The sequence below is a fragment of the Manis pentadactyla genome, chromosome 10 (genome assembly GCF_030020395.1).
Source record: "Manis pentadactyla isolate mManPen7 chromosome 10, mManPen7.hap1, whole genome shotgun sequence".
Taxonomy (NCBI): Eukaryota; Metazoa; Chordata; class Mammalia; order Pholidota; family Manidae; genus Manis; species Manis pentadactyla.
The window spans coordinates 77,059,545-77,076,289 of record NC_080028.1 but is presented as its reverse complement, the minus strand read 5'-3'; the positions used below and the strand labels follow the sequence as shown (position 1 = coordinate 77,076,289).

Below are 16,745 nucleotides of genomic sequence, written 5' to 3'. Positions count from 1 at the left end.
AAATTAAAGAAGGGGGACCCTTGTACCCTAGCACATTTCCACAAAGGATCTGGGCATTTCAGTGCATGCACATACTTTAGAGAGGAGGCCCTGCAGCCAGACTTGCATCTCCTCAACCTCCTGTTTTCCAGACACCAGGTCACTGGGTGGCTTCCTGACCAACGCCAGCGTCACCACCCTCTTTTCCCTTCATCTGCCCAGGAGGCCCTCATTTCATGGGAGGCCCAGAGCTTTTTGGACCTGGGATGCCTAAGCTTCCCTGTCTGATTCTGTACAAAAATGTTCACCGCCTCTGGGTGTGCACAGAGCTTCCTGCGTTCAGGGGGCAGGGGTGGGGCCTCCTGGGGCTTGGGTGGGCAGGGACGCCTCTCTCCCTGAGTCATCACTGTGGGGTGATCACTGTCCTTTGACCAAGTGGCTGGAGCCACCCTTGGGAGGCTGGAAGTATGAGTGTGATCACCAAAGTCTAACAAGGGTGTGGGAAGCAGGTGTTCCTGTCCATCGTTGGGGGGTACAGATGCTGGTGAAACCTCTTTGAAGGACAACCAGCATTGCCCGGGTGAGTTCTAAACCCACAGGCGTCTTGCTCCACCCATCCAGCTTTGGGGATTTACCCAGTAGGTGCACCCCTGCACAGGCAGCTTAGGACATGCTGTCTGTAGTAGCCAAGTAGCCAAAGACTGGAAAGAGCTTTCATCCCCCTCCCTGAGGGGCTGGTAAATACATTCTGGTGCTTTCAGACACTGACGCAACATTCTGGTGCTTTCAGACACTGACGCGATACTCAGCCATTAGAAAAACAGAACAGCAACAAAATAAGCAAGACAGCATACTGCAGTCATGAGGGGCATCAGGTGGTTAAGACCTTGAAGCCTGGGGTTCACCCTGTCATAACACTCATCCTCATGGGGTTGCTGTGCAGATTAAAAGATTAATATGAGTCATTCATGTGCAGCAGGGCCTGCCCAACCCACAGCGCCCGTTGTGTGATTTCTAGCTGATGTCAGCTTGCATGGGAAGACAGCCTAGAGAGTACAAAACAGGTAACCAACATTTCTGTGAAAAAGGGAAAGGGGGAGGGTATATATGTATACAGTTGACCCTTGAACAACATGGGTTAGGGGTGCTGACCCCTGCACAGTCCAAAATCTTCACATAACTACTGACTCCCCAAAACTAAACTACTAATAGCCTATTGTTGACTGGAAGCCTTATTGATAACAGTCAGTTAGCACATATTCTGTATGTTACATGTATTACATACTGCATTCTTACAATAAAGCAAGCTAGAGAAAAGAAAATCTTTTTCCAAATTGTTGCAAATCTCAAAAAATTTTTCAAACATATTTACTGAAAAAAAATCTGTATGTAAGTGGACCCACAAAGTTCAAACTTGTGTTGTTCCAGGGTTGCCTGTATATGCTTATCTATGTAAGGTATATTTCCATAAGGAAATCCCCCAGGGACACAGGGATAAGAGGTGGGAGTGTTGCTTTTCACTGGATATCATTTATGCAGTTTGAATTAACTCCTTTTACCTTGTACTTGTATTATTTTTGTATTATAAAAAATGCACACTTTAAGGTTTGCTTAAATATATGTATAAGGAGATTTATTACACTGTAATAGGAAAAGAAAAGGAAATGATGGAAACATCCCTCAGGGACTGGCTAAATACACCCACATATATCAGGGGATAGAAGACAATTCACTTAAAAAAAAAGAAGTGATCTATGTGTGCTGATGTGGCATGATCCTCATGATATTCCCAGACCAGGAAAACAATTTAAGATAAAATTTCCCACTTTACTCACAAAATCAAAACATATATATGCTTATTCTAGACAAGTCGAAAGGACAGAGACAGAATATATTCATAAATGACAGATCCGATAAAGGGTTGACATCCAAAATATATAAAGAGCTCATGTACCTCAACAAACAAAAAGCAAATAATCCAATTAAAAAATGGGCAGAGGAGCTGAACAGACACTTCTCCAAAGAAGAAATTCAGATGACAAATAGACACATGAAAAGATGCTCCACATCGCTAGTCATCAGAGAAATGCAAATTAAAACCACAATGAGATCACCTCACACCAGTAAGGATCGCCACCATCCAAAAGACAAACAACAACAAATGTTGGCGAGGATGTGGAGAAAGGGGAACCCTCCTACACTGCTGGTGGGAATGTAAATTAGTTCAACCATTGTGGAAAGCAGTATGGAGGTTCCTCAAAAAGCTCAAAATAGAAATACCACTTGACCCAGGAATTCCACTCCTAGGAATTTACCCTAAGAATGCAGCAGCCCAGTTTGAAAAAGACAGATGCACCCCTATGTTTATCCCAGCACTATTTACAATAGCCAAGAAATGGAAGCAACCTAAGTGTCAGTAGATGAATGGATAAATATGTGGTTCATATACACAATGGAATATTATTCAGCCATAAGAAAGAAACAAATCCTACCATTCACAACAACATGGATGGAGCTAGAGGGTATTATGCTCAGTGAAATAAGCCAGGTGGAGAAAGACAAGTACCAAATGATTTCACTCATCTCTGGAGTATAAGAACAAAGAAAAACTGAAGGAACAAAACAGCAGCAGAATCACAGAACCCAAGAATGGACTAACAGTTACCAAAGGGAAAGGGACTGGGGAGGATGGGTGGGAGGGGAGGGAAAAGGGTGGGGGAAAAAGAAAGGGGCATTATGATTAGCATGTATAATGTGGGGGTGGGGGAGAGCTGTGCAACACAGAGAAGACAAGTAGTGATTCTACAGCATCTTACTATGCTGATGGACAGTGACTGTAATGGGGTATGTGGGGGGGATTTGGTGAAGGGGGGAGCCTAGTAAACATAATGTTCTTCATGTGATTGTAGATTAATGATAACAAAAACAAAAACAAAAAGGACAGAGAAGTAGAAAAGGAATGCAATCACTCCTGATCCCCAGATAATCTGTTTATGTGTCCATGTGCTTCCTTCTGACATCTGTTCTGTGAGTACATCCATTCCTACAGAGCTACAGTCATGCCCAATTTTCTGCTATTTAAATTTAACTCCAGAGAACAAGCACTTTCCCACATTCTGATAAACTCTATAAACATCCTTGGTTGGCTGCCTGACATTCTACCAAGAGGGCAGCCCCCTGAGAAATTCTGCCCCCATCCCCAGGGAACTCAGGCAGAAGGCCCTGGCCTTGACAGCGACAGGACTGGACAGTTCACAATACACACCGGGTACCTGCAAGGGCAGGGCCACTGTGGAGAAACACAGGGTGGCTGTTTGGGTTAAACAACGCAGGTTGTCTGGTCGGCAGTAAATATACACGGTAGGTTTGTCATGTGCCAAAAAGAGCAAGGTTCAGGAAACTGATCTGCTGTCTCCCTCTGAAGTCCCCACAGGCAACAGGAACCTCAAGGACCTTGCTTTGATTACCTAGGAAGGTGGGAAATGAGGAGCTACATTTCATCCATAAATGGTCACTGTTCCAAGTATGGGGAGAGGGGACTGCAATCAGACAGAGCCCCTAACCTTACAGTCAGGGCTGACTCATAAACAGAGCATGGCAGATGCACACAAAGGTCTGCTAAGGGAATGCAGAAGAGAGCTGGGGGCAGGGTGTCTGAAAATCAGGTCCAGAGGGAGCCAGGTCGATCATTTTAACAGACCAGACCCAGGCATGGGCATCGATTAAAAGAGGTTTCAGGCAGAGGCATGGAAAGTGAAGCCTATTCCGGGAGTGGGGAGAGGTGCAAAAGCCCAGCAGGGTCCCTGGGGACCACCAGCAACCCCATCCTTGGTGAGGAGTTTGAACTTTGCCTTGCAGAAGCAGTGAGTTTTAAGGAGGGTCTATTTATTAATTGTTTGGGAGAGGGGAGGCTACCTGGCTGTTTTGCATTATTTTTGCTCTTCCAGAAACACCTTTTTCTGCACACAAGTAATATATACATGTACTTATAAGTTCTGTTTAACTATTTAAACATATATAATATATACATGTACTTTTAAGTTCTGTTTAAATATATATTTAAAAATATATAATATAGATAATCAAAGTCTCCTTAATGATACCCTCCCTCCCAGAGAGGATCACCATTAACTGGTGGATGCAAACGCCTCCATCAGTTTTGCTATTCAAATACTAATATACGTGAATATGAGGATTTTTTATAAGAGTGGGACCATATTATATTTCAACTTGCTTTTTCACATATCAGCATATAAAAATAAAAATAGTGAACATTTTTTCATCCTTATAATGGGCCAGCACTCTCCAAGGGCTTTTCATGGATTTTGTCCACCCCACCCCACCCCAAAGTATATATGTATCTTGGCACTGTTTTCAAGTCAAATCACATAGAAAATAGAAACATCATCTTTGTTTTCATGTAAATACAGCACTGCGTTAGGAACATGGGTCTATAATTTAAATAGGCCCTTCTTGATAGACACTGGAGCTGCTTCCCTTTTTTCTTTATTACAAACAATATACAAAACACATCTTTGAATGTATAAATGTGAACATTTATACAAATATTTCTGCACTGGTTTCTCAACTGAGGGTGGTACCCCCTCATTGGGGCTTTGCAAATATATGGCATTTGGGGAACATTTTGGGTTGTCATAATGAATAGGGGGCAAATATGACCTTTAGTGGGCAGGTCTGAATGTCCTACAATATAAAAGACAGTCCCAACCAATAACGGAGGGCGCTTCTCACAATGCTGATGCACGGGGAATCCAGCAGGAACCCTCTGCCCCAAGATGAAGCTATGGAGATGGAATTGCCATCTGAGATAATATTTTTTACTCGAGTAACTATTGTGAAATGGCCCACAGGGTTTATGTTTGATGTCCTTTAGAGAGACAGCAGTCATAGAGAGGTGAGCAGAGCATCGTCATCCCCTCATTGATTCCAGATGAAGCCCCTACTATGAGCACAGCACAGCTCTAGGCACTGGGGAGGAGAGCCGAACAGGCCACCGGGTCCTGCCCAGTGAACTTCACATCCTAAAGCCATTCCTACAGACAAACCACCCTTCACCAGATCACTTGGTCTGTGTTTCCTTTAAAGGCTTCACTGTGCTACGTTTTGCGGTCAGAGGCTGTGTCTGTCCATGTCTAGGACCCTTCAGCTCCTGGGACCCATGTCTGCCAAAAAGCCCACTGGGGCTCATGGTTCCTCTGAACAGACAGCTGTGGGAGGGGTCTCCCCAAGGGGGACTCTCCCCTTAGGAGGTCACCAGGACCCACCTTCCCTGGAAGCAGTCCCTCCTCTGTGACCCCCTCCCACCATGCCATACCCTGGCCAGACTGAGAGGATCAGAGACAGAGGATGCCTGACCCAGGCTGGGCCAACCAGGTTTTCCTTCCCTGGAATCAGGGTGGAAAGGGTTAAATCTGACTTTGCAAGTGGCTCATCTGTAATGAGTGGACCTGGGGCTGCGGCAGTCCATTCTCCTGCTGTGTAGACTGAGGGGCACAGAAGAATAAAGAATAGGCAAAGAGGGGTGGAGAGAGGGTGGTGGGGGTGGGAGGAGGAGTCAGTCAGTCTGTCCATCCCGCTGCTTCCTGGTTCCCAGATCTGTGCCCTGAGAGACCCGACATTGTTTCACCCCTGGGTCCCAAGAAACACTCCTGGACTATTACAATAAATTCCTTCTTTCCCTTGACCTGCTGTGAGCTGGATTCTATTACCCGAGCCCTAACCCTGCCAGGCCCCCCTGGCACCTGGATTCCCTCACACACGATACAGGACACCCCCAGGATCAGCATGGGCTCAATCCTCCTGACCTGAAATGAACAGACAGGAGCACCAGGCTGCTGTCGGCCCTTCCCACGCTGCCCTCCACGGGGCTGGGGGTGTGTTTCAGAGACTGCCATAGGACAGGAAAGCGGGGCAAGCCACAACATGACCCTTCGGGGGCCTCTGAACCTCAGAGGGGACCCACAGGGCTATTTCTGGAGCTGCCTGCCCCAGAGAGACTGAAACTAGAACTCTGGCCCTGAAAGGAAAAAAATACCCAACTGTCCAAGAATTAGAATTATTAATTTTCTAAAAACAGATTAATTCTGAAGTTAGGAAAGAATGGTTGCAATTTCAAATCCCAAACAAGTGGAAATAGGCATTTTGCTCACAGTATAACAGATACTTATAGTTGGTGAGAATTAAATAAAGACAACAGTATTGCATTAAAAACTTTTTTCACTACCAGTTAGTATACAGAAGTTTAATCATGTTCAGCCTTTCAACATCTCTCCCTCTCCTTCACACCCAGCTTTGCCACGGTATGAACACAAATCCCTAACAAAATAAGTACCTTTTCCTCAATCCAGAAAGACGCCCAGCCTCAGCAGTGGCTTTTTTATTTTTTTATCTCAACCAACACAAAGAACTACACTTCATATCATATGCCTGCACCCACATCTGCACACATCAGGAGTGAAATAAAAATTTAACGACTGGTACGTCGCGAGAGGCTGGCTGTCACCTAGTTTGGCTACTTCATCTGTGTGTTCACCTGGGTGTACGTTTGTCCCCCAAAATAAGATCTTTACCGTTTGCGGGACTCTCCAGTATTCGGTCTGTTCTGTTCTGTTCCATTTCTTTACAAAGCTGGTCAAGGTGTTCATACCCCAGGAGTGGGTCCTGAGCAGCTCTTTGGAGAACACTGCTCTCAAATAATGAAACTTGGTTTAAAGTGACAAAATGCTCCCAGCTTAACAGGCACATCCTCATGTCCAGAATTCAAAGTGTTTCGAAAGACTGGGAAGACCCCAACCAGCGACCCCAAGTCCCCAACCCTTGGCGGCAGCTGAGTGGGTGTGGGAAGGTGGGCCAGGCGGTCCGCTCACCTTAAAATGGAAGGAACTGGCTGGAGACCCGCTGGAGCCGTACCGTTCACCCTTCCTAAGGTCGCTGTAGTAGTTATCAACCTTGGAATTGACGATCTGGTGTGACCTGGGATCATCGGTGATGGAGCAGATGAAGTAACTATCCTCGTCGTCGCTGTCTGCGTCAGATTCCCGGTCGTGGCCAGCCCGGGGGGTCTGGCTGCCGTCAATGCCTTCCAGGCGGAAGATGAGGTCTTGGTCCGCCATGCTCCTGGGGCGCTCGGTTTACCCAAGGGGTGGGCGGCACAGCCAGAGTTACCGGACAAATGCGGCGGCGAGGGTCCTGCGAGGCAAGCCAGAGAACGGGCACCCGGGCCCAGGGGTGAGCTCGCTGGGCACCTCACCCCAAAGGCCACTGCCGACGAAGGGGCCAGCACCCCCACAGGGAACACTACAGTTATCTTTTGGAAAGGCACGGGCAGGCGGCATCTAGGAACATATAAGTGTACAAGCCCGTAGACCCAGTAATTCCACTTTGAAGAACGCAGCGCTTGAAACAAGGCCAGGAAAATAAATGCTTCTTATGCAGCGACAGTGGATCTTTTTCAGCACATAAATAAGGCCAAGTCATTCCCCTGCTTAACCCCCTCCAGCGGCTTCTCTCCACATTCTTAATAAAATCTAAGCACCTTTTAAGGCTGCAAGGCCTCTATTAGTCGGCCCTTGCTCACCTTTCCTCTGGCCCTGGTGGCTCTCCAGGCTCGCTGGCCTGCTTTCTGTTCCGTGAAGTCAGGGAGTCCATTCCACCCCAGGGCCTTTTATTTTCTGTTCCCTGTGCCTGAAACAGTCTTCCCAACCTTCCAGCTCTGGGTTCTTTCTCATCATTTGGTTCCCAGATCAAAAGTCACCTCTTTAGAGAAATCTCTGATTCCTCAATTCAAAGAACCCCTCTCAAACGGACGCCCAGGCACTCCCCAGCACATTACTCTGATTTATTCTTTTCATAAATGACTTCCCCAAGCTGAAATCTCATCTACTTTTTTACTGTCTGTATCCCCAGTGCCTCAAAGAGGGCCTGGTGCAGAGTAGGTACTCAATATACATCCTCAGACTGGCTGAGTGGCCCAAAGCATGTTCTCTGCAGCATGATAAACAACAGCAGACAAAAGTTAACAGCTCACCATGCCCATCAATGGTTATATTAATTACAGATTTTCTACACTGTGAAGGGGAAAGTCTAGATATACAGAGACAGACAAAAATAGTCAAGAAAGAGTTCAACAAGATTTTCGTAGGGTACAAAAATCAACAGTATTTCTATACACTAGCAATGCAAACTCCAAAAATGAAATTAAGAAAACAATTCCATCTGTAAGTAGCATCAAAAAGAATAAAATACTTAGGGACAAATTTAACAGAAGGAGTGCATGATGTGTACATTGTAAAACAAAACACGCTGAAAGAAAGTGAAGAAGATCTAAACAAGTGGGAAGACATCCCAATGTTTGTAGATGAGATTTTCCTATTGCTAAGATGGCAACATTCTGCAAATTGATCTACAGATTCAGCCCAATCACTATCAAAATCCAAGTGACTTTTTGGAAGAAATTAACAAACTGGTCCTAAAGTTCATATTCGAGGGACCCAGAATGCCAAAACAATCTTGAAAAAAGAAGAAAGTTGGAAGATCACGTTTCCTAAATTCAAAACTTACTACAATGCTATCATAACCAAGGCAGTTGACACTGGCATAAGGATAGACATAAAGATCAATGGACTAAGAGTCCAGAAATGAACCTCACAATTACAGCCAACTGATTTTTGACAAGGGTGCCAAAATAATTCAATGGGGAAAGAATACTCTTTTCAACAAATGGTGCTGGGTTGAGTGAATAAATTCAAAAACTGAAGTTGAACCCCTTCCTTAACACTTTTCACAAAAATTAACTCAAAATGGATCAAAGACTTAAATATAAGAGCTAAAACTCTCTTAGAAAAAAATACAGGAGAAAATTTGTGATATTGGGTTAGGCAAAGCCTTCTTAGATATGACTAAAAGCACAAGCAATAAAGAATAGATAAATTTGATGTTATCAAAATTAAACATTTTTGTGCTTCAAAGAATATCAGAGGAGTGAAGAGATAATCCACGCAATGAAAGAAAATTTTTGCAAACCCTTTATCTGATAAAGGGCTATATAAAGAACTCATATAACCTAACAACAACAACAACAAAAAACAACCCAATTTTAAAAAGGGCAAAGGATTTGAATAGACATTTCTCTAAAGAAGATATACACATGGCCATTAAGCATATGAAAGATGCTCACCATCATTAGTCATTTGGGAAATGCAAATCAAAGCTATACCCACTAAGACAGATTAAAAAAAAAAAAACAGAAAATAACAAATGTTGGTTTATGTTCCCATCTGGCCTCCAAAAAAGGCTCATTTCACTTGCACAGCCACATTTTTCAAACACCTGGTTCTTCATCGGCATTCTGTTGAAAGAAGTTCTTCCAAAATAAGAAAATCTCAGTTATGGCTAACCATTCATCAGTGTGTGGGGTGAGAAGTCCTGTCCGTGCACTTGGTGAGGCCCTGGGGTAGAGCTTCAGAGCTGACAGTGATGATCACACACTACATGGCATGTTAGCCTCCATCTAGAATGGGTCACCTCCATCTAGAATGGGTTCTTGTGCTTTGTGCTAAGTACTGCCTAGATAATTTACATGCTAGCTACCTAAGGAGTCAGGCATCAACATCTCCATTTTCAGAATGAGGAAACATGGATTCCTAGGCACTTGCCCAATGCAAACAGGTAGAGGCAGCCCTGAAATTCACACCTGTGTCTGCTCGACTCTTTTCATCATGCCAGATTTCTTTTTTAAACTGTGGTAAAATATACATAAGATGAAGTTTACCATTTTAACCATTTTTAAGTGTACAATTCAGTGTCATTGTATATATTCACAAAGTTGTATAACCACTACCACCATCTATTTCCAAACTTCTGCATTACTCAAAACAGACACTCGGTAACCCCGTAATGCCCTCTTCCTCACACCCTAGCCCATGATAACATCTATTTCACTCTCTGTCTCTATGAATTTTTCTATTCTGGGTACCTTATAAGATAGGAATCGTACAAGGAGTACTACTTGTGTCTGGCTTCTTTCACTGAGTATATCGGCAAGGTTCATGCACATAGGAACACATGTCAGAACCTCCTTTTCACACCTGAATGATATTTCCTTGCATGTATATACCACATTTGTTTATCCCTTCATCCACTGATGGACATTTGGGTTGTTTCCACCTTTGGGCCCCTGTGAATAATGCTGCAATAAACATTGATATGCAAGTAAAAAAAAAAAGAAGAGAAATGAAAACATGTCCACACAAAAACTGTACATGTATGTTCATAGTAGTATTATTCACAATAGCCAAAAGGGGAACCAACCCAAATGTGTAACAACAGATGGACAGATAAACAAATTGTGGGATGTCCATACACTGGACTGCTATTCAGCCACAAAAGTGAATGAAGTACTGATACATGGATAAACCTTAAAGATATTATGCTAAGGGAAAGAAGACAGTCATAAAAGACCACATATTGAATGATTCCATTTATGTGAAATGTCCAAAGAAGGCAATCTCTAAAAATATGTGATGGTTGCCAAAGGATGGCGGAGGGACCAACTGGGGGTAAACAGGGAATAATGGCAATGGGTTTGAGTTGATGAAATGTTCTAAAACTGTGTGCCTGTTGCATGGCTGTGAATATACTAAAAAACACTGAATTGTACAGTTGAAGTGGAAGGATTATAAGGTTTGTGAATTATATTTCAATAAGCTAAAGTTCAAAGAAGAGACAGTTAAGAAAAACTGTTCAATTTAAAAAGCAAGTTGCAGAAGAGGTGTATGATGGTGATCCTATTTGTGGTCAAAGAAAGAGGACATTTGTAGGTGTATTAAAACTCTCCTGAAGGACCCACGGGAGCTGCACCAGCACTGAGTGGGCAGTGGGAACTGGGGGTAGAGGGAACTTCCTAAAACTTCACACATTTCTATACTGTTTTAACTTTTACTAAGCTAGACTGCTTTCAATATAAATAATAAAGAAGTGACAAAGTTAAAAACTCTTTTAGATCAAGGCAATAATTCCAATTATTAACAGTTCTTTCCATCAACAGGCAGTCTTCTAAATCTTTGGGTTTGACACTGACAGTTTTCACAGCAGGAAATATATGTACATCCTAACCCCATACATACCTATAAAATTTCATTTGGAATTTCAGGAAACTGTACTTGGCCTTACTTTGTACAATGCACTCTGTTATTTTCTGTTCCACTTAGTTTTCTTTTGTCTTTCTTTGCTTTAATTTTTTTTCCTTAACACACCACCACCACACTGATTTCTTAACTCAGTTTGGAAGATACTGCTCTGGGTGTCAACGGCTGGGTTTGTTTCTTCCCCTCTGAGCAAGTCACAGCCAGGCCCACATCCAGCGCCTGAGCCACCTGATCTCGCTGGTTACCAAAATCTTCCCCAGGCCCTGTGCCCACTTCTCCCCACTCTTGGCCGCTCCCAGCCCCAGAACCTACTCTGCCATGGCTACCTACCCTTGGCCAGAATCCCTGCTGACCACGGTGGTGTGGCTCCTGGAGCTGCCAGGCCCCCCTGATCACTGGGCTCTGCAGCCAGGCGAGGGGCTGGAGCCTCAGCTTCAGCCTGTCTGGGCCAGTGGTTAAGAGCCTGGACTTAGGAACCAGGCTGCTGAGGATGTGAATCCTGATTGTGCTGTTGGTGACCTTAACTATGTCAGTCCATCTGGCCAATGTCCCCTTCGTGAGGGTAGCTGAGCGGGGAAGTGGCCTGAGGTCCACAGCTAGTTCATGACCAGAACCCCAGCTTTTGGCCCTGTCCCACCACAGATATGACATTTTCCTTGACCCTGGGAAACAAGCTGCAGACAAGTAGCTGTGACCCTGCCTGGCACAGTGTCTAGCACTCAGCAGGCATCAACATGTATTCCAGAATTGAGTAAGCAGACTCTATTTTATGGCTGTTGGTTGTGATAAATTGCTCCTAAGGCAGCTGTGGCAATGCCTGCTAACTGTCCCCAATAGCTGCTCTCTCCTTATTAACAGACCCACTGGTCTTTTTTATTTTATTTTATTATTTTTTTTATTAAGGTATGATGGATATACACTCTTATGAAGGTTTTACATGATAAAATAATGTGGTTACTACATTTACCCATATTATCAAGTCCCCACCCATACCCCAATGCAGTCACTGTCCATCAGTGTAGTAAGATGCCACAGATCCACTGTGTGCCTTCTCTGTGCTACACTGTTCTCCCTGTGGAGACCCACTGGTCTTTGACTAGGCTCTTGACCACTCAGAATAAGGTCTGCATTTCCCAGATTTATTTGCACTTAGATGTGACCATGTGACTGAGTTCTGGCCAAAGGGATATCAACAGAAAGGCTGTTTTCAACTTCAGGGAAGAGTTTTTAAAGGGAGAGAGTGTGTCCTGCTGCTCTCCCTCCTTCCTGCTGACTGGGATGGAGGTGTGATGGCTGGAGCTCAAGCAGCTATATTTAGCCATGAGGAGTAAGTTATGTGCTGAGGATGGCAAAGCCATGAGACAGAGGGAGACTGTCTTACATCATCTTATATCACAGGGCAGCATAACAGTCCTGGACTCACAAGCTTCAGATTTTGCCACCTAAACTTACATAATCTACTGTAATTAATTTTTTTCCTTACCACTTGCTAATTCTATCTGGTCCAGTAGCCCCTTCTCTCTTATATCATAGAAACTCACATCACCTGGGTAGAGTCAGCCTGGGAAAACTGAAGCCTCAATCGAGAGTCCTAACTTGGCAGCTGCTCCCACATTTGCCGATGAAGACTGGACCCCTGGAGCATGTCTGATTCCCCTAGACAGTCAAGGAACCCTCACTGGCCCATAACTCAGCCCCACAATGCCCATTCCAACACTAGCCAGAGTCCTCAGACTCCTAGAAATCTCCATCTAACCTGAGCTTCCTTGGCCCACAGAAGGGGCCCACTCCATAAGCAGAAGCCTGAGACGGGGGCAGGACCCCAGCTCCCAAGATATCAGGATTCTCTAGAAGGTTCCCTCCACTCTCATTCAGGCATATACATCTTCTGCTCCCAGTCCCTGACACACCCTGGGAAAATATTTCTATGGAGAAGCTGTGGAGGGGAGTTCTGAGTACGGCAGACCTGAGCTCAAACCCCTGCTCTAGCACTTACTAGCTGTCTAACTTTACCTGTTGAGCCTCCCCCTCCTCACTATACTCTGAGGTACAGAGTTGTACCCATCCAGTTCACTGAACAGTGCAGGCACAGAGCAAGCACTAGAACACAGTAACTATTATTATCATTTTTATTATCATAAATAAAGGAAGCTGAGCCTTGGGTCCCAGCCATGCTGGTAACCTGGGCCTCTGGTCAGCAGCCAAGCCAAGCTTCTTCATGGGTCCTCCGGGAACAGACTATTTTAGGCTCAGGCCGTGGAACCACTGCCCTCACCAGGTTTTTCTCAAAAGGGTTCCTCTGGCAGCTGCTGGGACGCTAAATGGTGCCCAGGTCAAGGCTTGTGGGCCCAGCCACAGTGACTGCTGGTCTTCTTTGGGGCTCTCCCCACCCCCAGGAGCTGCCTTCCCACTGTAGAAATGAGCTAGAATCCATCTCCCACCCGCCACTCCTCGGAGCCCCAGCACCCCAGAACCGCACTGAGCTGGCCAGGACACACGCTAGTATTTGCCCAGTGGCAGAACCCACCGGGTCCTCGACAACAGCCACAGTGGACAGGTGACTTATGGGGCACCTCATGTCATGCACCCACTTCTTTACAGGGATCTGCCTCTGCCCCACTCACAGGTTGAGGGGTCGGGGTTGGTGATCCACCCTTGGTAACAGGGTGAGTCACATGACCCAAGTCTAAACCAATCACAGCAGGCATCTGGCCACAGTGATTGGCTCAGAGGTGGGGATGTCACTCAAGTCAAACCAATCCATACAATCCAGGTAAACTTGGGGCTTTAGCTTGATGGGCTAGAGAAGCAGGTCAATCTTTTCCTACAGTATGGGAATCTGAGACAGGGGCTGAGACCATCAGAGAACAAAGCTGAACAAAGTTTGTTCTGTGAGAGAACAGAGATGAAAAGAAAAGTGAATAGTGATGACATCATTTGAGACCCTGAATCCTAACATGCCTGAAGCCAACCCACCTGCTGGGACTTCTGAATTGTATGATGCAGTAAGTCCTTGTCTTTTTAGGGGGTGGAAGGGCACTTGGCTGGTTACACACAGGTTTTTTGTCACCTGCAAAATGAAAAGTCCAAAACCAAGCCAGGACTTAGACCACTGTATATTTTTTCTATATGACTAAAAATCCAGTGTAATTAAAGCACATAGTTAACAATAACACCCCTTTCTAGGGCTACCATGTATGACACACAGGTTGGGTACTGCTCAACTACAGTGAACAACCTTTACAACCGGACATGGGCAACCAGGCTTCCCATCCCCAGACGCAACCCACCTGTTACTCCTGGTTGACATCTCCATATCCCTAAATAATATGCTTTATCTGCTGTTTCTTAGTTATCTATTTTGGTCCTTATCTGTTGATTTCCTGGCGTGATAAATGAGACCTTAGCTTCACCTCCCCTCGCCACTTCCCCTTCCCACTCCTCAGCCCTAGACTGGAGGTCTTCTCCTGATTCCTTCAGATACCATGCCAAGAACTTGTCTTACTCCACCCACTAGAAGCAGCTAAGGATTTATCACAGTTTAGTGTGAGCTCATCTCACCATGAGAGAGAAGAAAAGCTGTGGCTTTCATGCTGCAAACGCATGATGAGAAAGCAAGATAGGCTTTTGCTCCTATTAGCCTCAAAAAATGAATAACTTTTACCAAAATAAGACAAATAGCACATGCAGGCAGCTTACTGTGGCCCAGGCGCCACACTAAGCACCCGTTGCAGACTCTGCCCTGGGGCAATGATGGGAGCTGCGGGCGAAGAAGTGACTGTCCACCTACAATGCCATAGTCCGACCATCCAGGGGAAGGAAACTGGCTAAGCTGGGCTGCCCTGGGCTGCACCGGCTTGTTGCTTGTTCCAAGGATATCCTGAGCTCTCATCTGAGGCCTTAGCCTATCGTGAAAAGTTATCTGTACTCCCACATTCACTGTGGCAGTATTCACAACAGTCAAGATATGGAAATAATCTAAGTGCCCATTGGTGGAGGAATGAAGAAAGAAAATGGGGTATTTTTACAATGCAGTGTTATTCAGTCTTTAAAAAGAAGGAAATCCTGTCATTTGCAACAACATCGATGGGCCTGGAGGACATTATACATTATATTAAGTGAAATAAGCCAGATTCAGAAAGACAAATACTATATGTGGAGTCTAAACAAACCGAACTTACAGAAGCAGAGGGTAGAAGGGTGCTTGCCAGGGGCTGGGGGTGGGGGGAATGGAAGATGCTGGTCATGGGTACAAACTTGCAGTTATGCAACATGAGTAATTCTTGGGGATCTAATGTACAGCATGGTGACTACAGTTAGTAATGGTGTATTACATAGGTGAAATGTGCTGAGTGAGCAGATCTTAAGTGTTCTCACACACACAAACGGTAACTATGTGAGGTGATGGATGTGTTAATTAGGTTGACTGGCAATATTTCGCAATGTATACGTATATCGATCGTCGCCTTATATATATTTTTTACTTGTCAATTATACCGCAATAAAGCTGGTGAAAAAAATAAAAACCAAAGCCCAATATAGTGGCTGAGAGCCTGTGGTCCACAGCCACAGGGCTGGGTTTGAATCCTGAATCCCCTGTGAGGACCCTGTCCTAAACAGCAGACTCGAGGGGCAGCCTGGGACTTCCCGGGGTCTGTACCCCCCACACCACCTAGCACCAAGCAGGGCTCAACAAGGGCCAATCAGACACCTTTCCAGGCCATGTTTGATTTATCTATTGGGGGTGAGGTGATAACAAATGCACAACATCAGGAGTGACTAAGTCCAGCATCGGTCTAAGAACTCATGTCAGTGTCTTACTAACATCTGTTCCCCCAGCATGTGGTACATGCTCAGAAATATACTTTTGTTTCAAATATGGTGAGAAATAATACAGTTTACGGCAGTGTCACAATACAAGGACTGATTTACAGATGTCCATACCCACCTGCCTCCTCCCCTCTACGTGTCCCACCCAGGAACCAGTGGCCAAGCTCTCACCTCCCTGCCCTTGCACCTGACACCCCCCAGACCTCTCTGTGGATCACCTCTCCCAACTGAGGCTAAACTGCTTTGACCCCTTCAAAGGCCAGCTCAAATTTTCACCCCCTCCAGGAAGCTTTCCCTGGGTGGTTTCCTTATCTGTAAAACAGGCACTGCCTAGCAGTACTTACCCCAAGAGTTGCTCTGAGGAACCCAGGCAATCAGGCACTTGGTACCTGACAAGAGAATTGACATTCAAAAGTGCCAGCTTTTGATGGAGGCCTTGACTATCCCCTAAGCCCTGACCACTGCCCTCAAAAAGCATTTCCACTATACCTGAGGCCCAACAGTCTATGTGATGGGCAGAATAACAGCCTCCCAAAGAGGTTCGCATCCTAATCCCTGCAACCAGTGAATATTTCTTTTATATGGCAAAAGCGAATCTGCAGACATGATTGAATTAAGGGCTTTGAGACAGAAATATTATCTTGGATAATCTGGTGAGCCCAGAGTAATCACACAGTCCTTATAAAAGGGAGGCAGGCAGGTTGGAGTCAGAGGGAGAGATGGGATCGTGGAAGCAGGGGTCAAAGAGAAAGATGTGAAGATGCTGGGTGG

The 16,745-nt window shown here is 45.2% G+C and overlaps 1 protein-coding gene across 3 annotated transcripts in view; it reads right to left on the bottom strand.

Annotated features, from left to right (window-relative positions):
* Nucleotides 1–16,745, bottom strand: part of EEF2K (eukaryotic elongation factor 2 kinase) — a 66,625-nt gene that overhangs the window by 44,180 nt on the left and 5,700 nt on the right. For 2 of the 3 annotated variants that reach the window (XM_057487017.1, XM_036917010.2), the window contains exon 2: nucleotides 6,867–7,188. The exons of the other annotated variant lie outside the window; for it this stretch is intronic. In XM_057487017.1, coding sequence (XP_057343000.1) covers nucleotides 6,867–7,112 — 246 coding nt within the window. In that variant the 5' untranslated portion in view covers nucleotides 7,113–7,188. The remainder of the gene's footprint in view (nucleotides 1–6,866; nucleotides 7,189–16,745) is intronic. 3 annotated transcript variants of the gene reach the window in all.